The 11,237-nt window shown below is 40.6% G+C and overlaps 1 protein-coding gene across 5 annotated transcripts in view; it reads right to left on the bottom strand.

The window, feature by feature from the left end:
- The window catches only part of LOC144087000 (membrane-associated guanylate kinase, WW and PDZ domain-containing protein 3-like), a 32,843-nt gene extending 21,768 nt beyond the window's left edge, over nucleotides 1-11,075 (bottom strand). For 2 of the 5 annotated variants that reach the window (XM_077617275.1, XM_077617256.1), the window contains exon 1: nucleotides 10,661-11,074. In XM_077617275.1, coding sequence (XP_077473401.1) covers nucleotides 10,661-10,743 — 83 coding nt within the window. In that variant the 5' untranslated portion in view covers nucleotides 10,744-11,074. Of the gene's footprint in view, nucleotides 1-10,660 lie in introns of all 5 variants that reach the window. The other 3 variants (XM_077617239.1, XM_077617247.1, XM_077617267.1) reach the window with 3 other exon arrangements.
- Nucleotides 11,076-11,237: the final 162 nt, after the last annotated feature.

An 11,237-nucleotide genomic window follows, 5' to 3' on the forward strand; every position in this document is an offset into this window, starting at 1 on the left:
AACATACACCAGCTTAAACATATGGACAGACGCTAAAAACACGTTTCTAAAAAGGCAACGGAAGCAAAACTGAGTAGGGTTAGTACTTTATTTAGCTATTTTACAATGTACTCACGTCATCAAGTCCTCATTTTCCGTGTTCGAATTGAACAATTGTCCAAATGAGTCATCAAAAACGCTGAGTTTTATACGTTCGTCCAGGCGGCCACCATCCATTCACAAATAGTAGCTAGCTAGTAGCTAGCGTAACTATTCCAGCGCTGCCTGCCACGCTTCGTCAAGCTGTATTGATGTCGATGTATACAGGCCACAATCCATTGGGTGTATTGACAAAAGAACTACATATCCCAGCAGTCATTGCGCAGTACTTTGTCTACAGGTAAAATAGTAGAGTTGGTGTACCCTATCAACTGATTCATTTCATTTTATCGTGATAACAATTTTAGTATTGGTCCATATATAAGGCGCACTGGATTATAAGGCGCCCTGTCTATTTTGGAGAAAATTGAAGACTTTTAAGTGCGCCTTATAGTCGTGAAAATACAGTACCGTATTTTCTCGCATACAAGCCGGGTATACCCTTAAAATTGCCTTCAAATGGTTGAATTTGATAATTTCCCTCGTATAAGCCGCCCCCTGATTGGCTATTTTCACCTCCATAGTCATGGTTTTAATAGGAAGTACAAATGTGTTACTTTGAAGGGAAAATTCCAAGAAAAATCATTTCTGAGAAACTGTATGAATCGAAAGGATCGCCTGCTGGATTGCACGTAGACAAATTTTAAAAAAGGAAGTCAGGTGAGCAGTACAACCAGGAAGTGGCGGCACCCTGAGCGCGCAATGGCAGGAACAAGTGAATTTATTCATGTTTCATGCAAAATACGCGTATTTTTTTCTTGAATTTCACTCATAGACATTAAAATCAATTTTATTTAGCATTCTATCTATTTATCTTTACTCTATTTTGAAATAAATAACCGTATCGGCCACATTGTCTTGCCTTTCGTGCATGTCCAGTCTAATTTATGCGCATATAAGCCGTACCCTCGATTCAGTCATCCTTTTTTTTGCGACAAATACGGCGTACATGCGAGAAAATACGACGGTTTTCGCCCACCAAGGTAGAGGGTGTGAAATAATCTTGAAAAGTAATCAAATAATGTTTCACATCTATGACATCACCTTCAATCCGTGTCATGCCCATGTCATAGAAACCATCCACATCACAGCCATCGGTTTCAAACCATGCATCTTTGTAATAGGGTATGTCCTTTGTTTATATGTTTATATGTAGCCTTTAACATCATCAGTATCACCACCATCATCGGTGTCACTGTCGCGATGCATCTTTGTAACAGAGAATTTGTATGTCATGAAATCTTGCCCTAAGTAAAATATTTTCTATAGAAGTAGAGTCGTCGGACCCACCACCTCCGTACTCTCCTTCTGCAGAAGCTTCAAAATCTCACTCATCTGTCTCGGTGTGCTTTATTTGTGTTCGACCTTGTGAATGTTCATAGTGGACCGGACATTTTGGTGCCGAAACCCGGGATTCAAGATCTGTGTCATCGGGACGACGGGGAATCGAGAGGCCAAGCACAACTGACGTCAGCCATCCCCCATTGAGGGAAGGGGCCATTAGGGATTGGTACCCCGTCGCCCCGAGGTCCAGTGACGAATCTCATCGAACCAGGAATAAGCACCTGAGACGGTAAGGCGCTGGTTAAAATTAATTCGAAACGTCTCTGTGTGGTCGGAGAAAACGTCTCTGTGTGGTCGGAGAAAACGTCTCTGTGTGGTCGGAGAAAACGTCTCTGTGTGGTCGGAGAAAACGTCTCTGTGTGGTCGGAGAAAACGTCTCTGTGTGGTCGGAGAAAACGTCTCTGTGTGGTCGGAGAAAACGTCTCTGTGTGGTCGGAGAAATACGTCTGTGTGTCGAAACGTCTCTGTGTGGTCGGAGGAAACGTCTCTGTGTGGTCGGAGAAATACGTAGAGGTATACAGATTTCAAAGATTGTGTTTAAATAGAGTAAAAGTATAGAAATACCGTGCCAAAAGAGTGAGTAAAACAGAGCTCAATATAAGAAAAATAGAATAATAACTGATAGCATGCGTAATCCTCATAGGGGGAAATAGATAAAACCAGGTGCGTTGCGACACACTTATAAAACAATGATTTCCGCGCAAAATAAGAAAACAAATGACTAAAGAGGCTACTTGGGCGGATAAATAAGATAACAAAATAAGTATTAAAGAGATAATAAATTAGGATGGGACGTCCCTAGAGAGAAATAGCGTAAAATACAGCCATAAGATAAGACAAAGTGGTCTTGGCGTGTTAATTGAGTTAGGGACTCCGCTAAGAGACAAAGTCATAGAGAGCTGGTTAGAGAAAAAAGGGATGAGAAAATTGACATTATTATGACATAGAAGGTTATTTTCTCTAATTTACTTATTGTAGATTTTAATTGTGTTAATAGTGAGCTACAGAAAATGGCTCTTATCTTGAGTAAACAAAACGGATGAGAAATTCAATAGGAATTCAGATAGCAAAATTTAGCTATTTTAGCAAAATGAGAGTGATTTGCGGTTTAGACTTAAGTATTAAGAATAATTTTGAACATTAATGATGTCAAACATGAAGATAATGCAAAAATGGCATTCATCCAAATTATTAATGATATCAAACATGAAGACAATGCAGAAATGGCATTTATCCAAATTATTAGGTAAATAGCAGGGTTAGATAAAATAATTAATTTAGGATAGGCATGATTTCCCTGGGATGAAATAAACATCATGTATGTTCAGTGCACGGGATGTACATCTTGTTTTGCCCATCAGCAGATGAAATATGCTTTAGCGTAGGTCATATTAATGACTATTAGAATATCACGTATTGTATTAGCATCAAACGATTGATGTCAACCAAATGATGTTAACCTATTTCTTTTGAGAATGATTGGTGCTGATAGGTCAGCAAAGGAGGTGAGCTGCCAACAAGCCCAGACTTGGGATTGCGGTCTTCACCGGTGATGGAAATTTGCAGAACACCGATGTCTGATTATGAGTCTGAGCGTGAATGGTTGTCTGTCTTTTTGTGTTTTTGATTGGCTGACCACCAAGATATAATCAATCGATCAGATATCAAGGTGGAAAATGATTTAGAAACTTGGAATCGATTTCTGAAATTGCCAATAAGACCTCTCAGTGATGGCAGCGACAAATTATGAAAAAAAATGATTTCGCCAAAAAAAAAAAAAAAAATTGATGAAAATGCAGCAGCAGTACTCCAAATGTTAAACTTGAAGTGGAGGAACACATCTGCTATGCGAAATGCGGAATTTGAGAGCACTGCGATGGAAAAACAAAGACAGTGCATGATATGGAATTCCAAAGAACCATTGATTTATAGTAATAATGGCACCCAAATTGTGTTAACAAAGTAATTGACGGGATTGGCAAAAGGTTCCATATTTCGTTATGAAATCACTGCGCGTACATAACGAGTTCAAATCCTATTTGGTAGACCATATAAATCGCCATTATTCACTTCACGATTGGAACTGGCCAAAACAAGCTGGAAAGGAGGATGCGGATCCACCTTTGCACTGTAAGAAGGTCCTCTCAGTTGAAACGTTTGAGGAGACAGGTAAGATAAACTTTTTGACATGATCAGACGTTGATGGCAAGCACTCCAATATTGATTGGAGAGATTATTGTTCGGGGAGCAATGCTAAAGATTATTGCTCAAGGATCAATGCCATAAACCATAGGGAACTTTTTGTATTGGTTTTGTTGTCTCCATAAAAAAGGGGTGAAAGCGTTTCAATTGAGACTAAACCTTGTTACAGAGAGTATATGATCAGAAAGAAAGAAGAAACTACAATGGATAGAAATGTAACTAGATTTTAATTGCATGTCTGACTATTGAAAAATTAAGAAAATATTAGGAAAATATTGATTAAGAAAGTTTTATGGGAGACGATAGACTAACTCCAAAGACAATGGAATGTTACATTTGATAAAAAGACCACTAGATTGGGATATTTTGAATTTCAAACTGAGTTTAATATGCAACACGATACACATTATTGAATGAATTGGGACTTGATTAATGTGCATTTTAAAAGTAATGAGTTTTAATTGCTCTAAAGGACAGTTATGCTAAAAATATTAACCTTGACAAACAAGGGGTGATTACATTTTAGTGGGTTCAATTCTTTTCAGAATTATAAATGTGTGCATTTGTTTCTGGATATTAATTGATGTGAATGTAACTGTTGCAGAGAACTGGAAAGCTGTTTTCCTGAGGAGAAAGCAGCCTGTTTGCTTTTTGTATTTTTCCTATTTTTATTATGATTAGTTAAAAAAAATCTATTCCAAAATTGAGCCATGGGAGGAGCCATGTCTCAACTGGGGGGATGATGGACAAATGGACATGCCCAGAGGTTGGTGTAAGTTGGTGTAAATACCCACTTTAAAAATTTTGTTTACAGACATAACCTCAGGCCCAAACGAGGGCATCCCGATCCGAGTCATAAAAAGGAAGTCCTGGTCCTTGCCACACTGGGAAGGCCCATTCGTGGTTCAACTCACCACCCCCACAGCAGTAAGGATCGCTGAAAGGTGGACGTGGATTCACCAATCCCAGGTCAAGGTATTTGGAGACATAGGTGACTCTGAGCAGACTGGAAGTCGGACGGTTCCCAAACCTTTGTCCGTGAAACACTCATCTGACGTCTACTCACCTGCACAACCACCTAACCTTGACCTCCCATAGACATGTGGCGCCCCACACCAAGCTATGGCAAGATCAGGGCCACAAAACAGAAACCAGGTGAAGGAGTTCATAAATTCAGAGCAAGATTTGAGGAAGTGTTCAAAACTCACAGTGGGATCATGGAAGGCCAAAGTGACCAAGGTGTGTACCAAGCCCAACTGAGACAAGGGTTCCTGGAAGGGCTCCAGGCCCCAATCAAAAGGTTCGTAAAGAAGTACTGTGCCACATACCGAACCATGCCAATGAATCAACTAATGGAGTGGGTGATTCATGCTGAGGAGAGACACCGCCAAAAGCAGACAAGCGCAGGAGTCAATACTCTGACCCAAGCCATGGCGTCATTGATGAACCAAGGGTCACCAGAAGTATTCTACCAACAAGGACGTGGAAGAGGAAGAGGCCGAGTAAGACCCGGCCCACCAAGAAGAGCAAACTCAGAAGGCAAGTGTTACAATTGTGGACAGAGAGGACACTTTGCTCGAGACTGCAAAAATCCAGACAGGGGGAACCAGAGACCCCCACCGTTCAACCTTGAACATCAACATCAAGAATGATGCCAGAGGGAAGAGAAACAGAAGCCTAACACAGAGGAGGAAACTGAAGAAAGTGATGAGGAGGACAAAGAAACCCCTTGCTCGCCAGCAGAAGTGTTAGACTTAACCGAAATCATGTCCACCCTCCGGGACAAAGACAGCCGAAGCCAGAAACAGAATTTGTTAAACAGTTCGAGCGACTAGGACCCCAACTAGTTCGATTGGAGTACCTGTACACCACGACAGAGGGAGATGTGGCCACCTCAGTGGACTTGCCACCTCAAGCGGAAAAACTGCTACAGTTTGGGATAACACCCCACGTGTCCATAAAGAGAAAACCCCACAGGCCCTAGAAGGCCCTAGGACGCATGGTGTGATTCCTGGAGACCAGAAGCGAGGAGTCGTGGTCACATCAGACTCCTACAGCCAGCGGACTGCTGATCTACTGATAACACAAACAAAAATGTCGTTCCTGTCACCAGCAAGACACCTGGCCATAACGGCTACATTGTTATCGCAACCCCATCTCACCGTAAAGCGATGCAATACCTTGAATCTAGCACATGCTAGTAGCTTGCAGCAACATACAGTATACCGTCTCCTCTGTGTAAATGCGTTTGTGTTGACTATTAAGATGGTGCCCTGACAAGTGATTTTGTTATTTTCCATACCCTGCGAAGAGTAACTGATGATGATGTTTGTATTTTAAAACCCGTAGAGGAGGGATACAAATTGATGTGATTAATAAAAATTATTTTAGTTACTTAAGGGGGGAAATGTGAAATAATCTTGAAAAGTAATCAAATAATGTTTCACATCTATGACATCACCTTCAATCCGTGTCATGCCCATGTCATAGAAACCATCCACATCACAGCCATCGGTTTCAAACCATGCATCTTTGTAATAGGGTATGTCCTTTGTTTATATGTTTATATGTAGCCTTTAACATCATCAGTATCACCACCATCATCGGTGTCACTGTCGCGATGCATCTTTGTAACAGAGAATTTGTATGTCATGAAATCTTGCCCTAAGTAAAATATTTTCTATAGAAGTAGAGTCGTCGGACCCACCACCTCCGTACTCTCCTTCTGCAGAAGCTTCAAAATCTCACTCATCTGTCTCGGTGTGCTTTATTTGTGTTCGACCTTGTGAATGTTCATAGTGGACCGGACAGAGGGAAAGCGGCGGACGTACGCGGAAGGGAACCCCGCGTTTGATCCACGCGCGATTTTGCCCGATTTTCCCGCCGGCAAAACCGCCGGCCTGCTTTGGAAAGGAAAGTAGGCCACGCGCAAAGTGGACAGCGCTGGCCGGCAGATTTAAAAATAAAAGATTAAATGCTCAAACATACACGACACGCCCCGCCCCTTCACGAGCGTGCGCGCGTCGGCAAGGACAAGCTATGAAAAATTCATCGGAATGAAAAAAAAAAAAAAAAAACTTCCTGGAATTGGGCCAAAATGAACAGGAAGTGACCTGGGAAGTCAGGAAGTAACCCCAAAACAGGTACAAACAGGAAGTGGCTCAGTGGAAAGTGGCACGTGGCTGCTCCAAAAAAATAAAAAAAATCTACCAAAAATTTGACTCAGCATGCCAAACTAGGAATAGCCCAAAATTTTCAGGAAGTGACAAAAAAAATCCTCCAAAACCAGTGAAACGTGACCCAGAATTCCTCTGAAAATAACAGGAAATGCCCTAAAGACCAAGAGGAAGCAAGTCAAAATGAACAGAAAAAAATCTACCAAAAATTTGACTCAGCATGTCAATTAGGAATAGCCCAAAATTGTCATGAAGTGGCAAAAAATCCTCCAAAATCAGTGAAACGTGACCCAGAATTCCTCTGAAAATGACAGGAAATGCCCTAAAGATCAAGAGGAAGCAAGCAAAATGAATCCAATGTATTTTGAAATCAACAGGAAGTCAGCAATAAACAGAAAATATCCGAAAATTCGCCAAAATGTACAGGAACTAACTTCAGAAGGCTTCAAAATAAAAGAATATGACCCAGGAATGTCATAAATCATCAGGAAGTCAGCTGGAAATGTCCCAAACGTGACAGGAAGTCAGCTGGAAATGTCCCAAAATTGACAGGAAGTCAGCTGGAAATGTCCCAAAATTGACAGGAAGTCAGCTGGAAATGTCCCAAAATTGACAGGAAGTCACTTCTCAAGCGGAAATGCTCTGAGATCCACAGGAAATGAGCCAAAACGTGCAGGAAGTCAGTCAGAAATGTCCCAAAATTGACAGGAAGTCAGCTGGAAATGTCCCAAAATTGACAGGAAGTCACTTCTGAAGCGGAAATGCTCCGAGATCCACAGGAAATGAGCAAAATGAGCAGGAAGTCAGACGGAAATGTCCCAAAATAAACCAGAAAGTGACACAACATGAACTCTTTGCCTCCCGCGGACAACAATAAAAATCCACTTGATATCCTTTGACCAACAATCGTTTATTCGCTCGCTGTCGACCTTCCTTTTCGAAGCAAATGGGACATCCGCCTTGCGACGTTGTAGCGGGGCTAACGGAATTAGCGATGGACGAGGAAGGTCACACTTATGCAGGCGAGCGCGATGTTGCTGCTGATTCAGTAGAACGCCGGCTGAAGGTCACCCCGCCTCCCGTCGGTCCGCCCCTCCCCCCTCCCCGTCTCACCGCCCGGTATCGATCCCGCGCGTCGGACTCAAGGATACGCAACACGGCACGGTGGCCTCCTTAACATTTCCAGCCGAGCTCCGACAAATCGTCCGCGTAAATTGGCAGCGCGCGTCGTACCGGAAAAAGATCGCTAAGAATAGCGCGGGAGACAAGCGGGGAATCCAAAATGGCAGGCCGGGGGGCAAAGGTTCGGACCGCAGATGGGAGAACGTGCCCCGTCAAGGGCGTCATCCATATTCATAAGGGACCAGGGCAGAGGGAGCTAGCCGTTTAGCTAGCTGCCCGGCTAATTAGACAATCGGCAACTCCCCGTCAAGGATGAGTCTCCGATTGGTCGTCGTTGGACGAACTCGCCACAGATCCGTGACGAAATGAGACGTCGAAATCAACAGGAAGTGGCCCGAAACGGAGGCCCAATCGTAAAGACGTGCCCAAAAACAAACAGGAAGCTGCGCAGGAATGACCCGTAATGGCCACCTGGGCGAATTGAACTAAAAACACAGAAAAAAATGGATTAAAATATTACAATTATGGATTAAAAGAACTGGATTAAAAGCCCTGAATATTCCATTTTTTATAGATCTAAAACAATGTTTATTTGAGTTTTTTTAATATATTTTTTTAGATTTGACAAAATGATTTTGAACTAAAAACACAAAAAATGGATTAAAATATTACAATTATGGATTAAAAGAACTGGATTAAAAGCCCTGAATATTATGTTTTTTTATAGATCTAAAACAATGTTTATTTTAGCTTCTTAAAAATATATTTTTAGATTTTACTAAATGATTTTGAACTAAAAACACATAAAAAATGGATTAAAATATTACAATTATGGATTAAAAGAACTGGATTAAAAGCCCTGAATATTTTGTTTTTTTATAGATCTAAAACAATGTTTATTTTAGCTTTATTTTAATATATTTTTAGATTGTACAAAATGATTTTTGAACTAAAAACACAGAAAAAATGGATTAAAAAGTGACAATTATTGATTTAAAAGGGGGAAAATCAGGAAAAGATCTAAAACAATGTTTATTTTAGCATTTTTAAAAATATATTTTTAGATTTTACAAAATGATTTTTGACCTAAAAACACATAAAAAATGGATTAAAATATTACAATTATGGATTAAAAGAACTGGATTAAAAGCCCTGAATATTTTGTTTTTTTATAGATCTAAAACAATGTTTATTTTAGTTTTTTATATATTTTTTTGATTTTACAAGATGATTTTTGAACTAAAAACACTGAAAAATTGATTTAAAAAATGACATTTATTGATTTAAAAGTGGAAAATCAGGAAAAGATCTAAAACAATGTTTATTTTAGCTTTTTTAAATATATTTTTAGATTTTTCAAAATGTTTTTTGACTTAAAAACACAGAAAAAAATGGATTAAAAAATGACAATGATTGATTTAAAAGGGGGAAAATTAGGAAAAGATCTAAAACAATGTTTATTTTAGCTTTTTAAAATATTTTTTTAGATTTTACTGGACAGGAAATGATCCCGGATTGGACAAGGCGGCAATTAACAAAAAAAGAGCAGAAAATGAGGCAAAGACGTGCCCAAAAACAAACAGGAAACTGCGCAGGAATGACCCGCAATGGCCGCCAAATCAATACAAAATGACCCGCATATCGAAAATGAGGCATAAATGCAAAGTTGAACTTGCGTATAAATGTGAAATGATGAAAGTCACCTGGAATTGAAGCTAAACCAAGAAGTAATAGTGGAAAATATACTAAAAGTTATCGACAAATCAACTAATGAGCTGAAGTTCAAGCCAAATCAACAGGAAGTGACCCGAAATTACACGGAAACGACCCAGGAATGCTTCAAATCGGATTAAAAGGCCTAACAAAAAAAAAATGTATATATATATATAATAATTTGGACAATGTCGGCGGGCCGGATTAAAAGGCCTAACAAAAAATAAAAATATAAATAAATAAATAAAATTATAATAATTTGGAAAATGTCGGCGGGCCCGATTAAAAAGCCTGACAAAAAATAAAATAAAAAAATTATAATAATTTGGACAATGTCAGCAGGCCGGATTAAATGGCCTAACAAAAATAATAATTAAAAAAAATTATAATAATTTGGACAATGTCGGCAGGCCGGATTAAAAGGCCTAACATAAAAAAATAACAAAAAAAAATAAAAAAAATATAATAATTTGGACAATGTCGGCGGGCCGGATTTAAAGGCCTAACAAAAAATAAAAAATATATATAATAATTTGGACAATGTCAGCAGGCCGGATTAAAAGGCCTAACAAAAAAATCAAAATAATAATAATAATTTGGACAATGTCGGTGGGCCGGATTAAATGGCCTAACAAAAAAAATATATATATATATAATAATTTGGACAATGTCGGCAGGCCGGATTAAAAGACCTAACGGGCCGTATATGGCCCGCGGGCCGTAATTTGCCCATGTCTGGTTCAGCATTTGGATGGACGGACGGCTCGAGACTTGACTTTTGATTCGGGTCTCCAAAGTTGAGTCCACGTGACTCGCCCTCGCCGACCATCCGTCCCGCGACGTGACAAGACGGGACGCGACGTGAGAGGGCGTTCGTTCGTTCGGTGCACCGGTTCGGACACTCCCGACCCGTCGGTTTCCGTCCCGAATGATGGAGGAAGTGATAGAGTGAGTTAGACACTTACCTTTCGTGCCGTTGACACACGCACATTCTTTTCAAGCAGTTGAGGCGCTCAAAGAGGATCCGCTTGAAGGCGTCAATGTACATCCTGGCCGCTCAAAAAATAAAGGAACGGAAGAAAGGAAGGAAAGAAGACAGGAAGGAAGAAAGGGGGACAGGAGGGAAGGAGGCTTGCTTGCTCTCTCTCTCTCTCCCCCTGGTCGGGATGTGCCGCCACCGCCACCGTCGCGTCCCGCCGGAAGAGAGAAAAGTCAAGCGGACGGATGGACGGAAGCTTGAACACAGAAAAGAGAGAGAGAGAAAACAGGGGGGAGAGTGAGAGAGGGAGAGAGTGATTGGTAGAGCACGCTGACGTGCACGCAATCTGGCAAGCAAGCGTGCGTGTAAGGGTGCGTGCGTGCGTGCTCTGTTGACTTGTGAGCCCGTCCCGTGACGTCACGGTCACCCAGCACGGAGTGCAAATTCATCTTGATTTTTTGACCTCACGCGCGTGCGCGTGGATGAATGTTCCTTTCGGTGGTGTTTCAATTTGTAGAGAAGATTGTAAATACATTGAAAAGTTTTTTAAAATGATTTTATTG

This window comes from Stigmatopora argus, chromosome 1 (assembly GCF_051989625.1).
Source record: "Stigmatopora argus isolate UIUO_Sarg chromosome 1, RoL_Sarg_1.0, whole genome shotgun sequence".
Classification (NCBI taxonomy): Eukaryota; Metazoa; Chordata; class Actinopteri; order Syngnathiformes; family Syngnathidae; genus Stigmatopora; species Stigmatopora argus.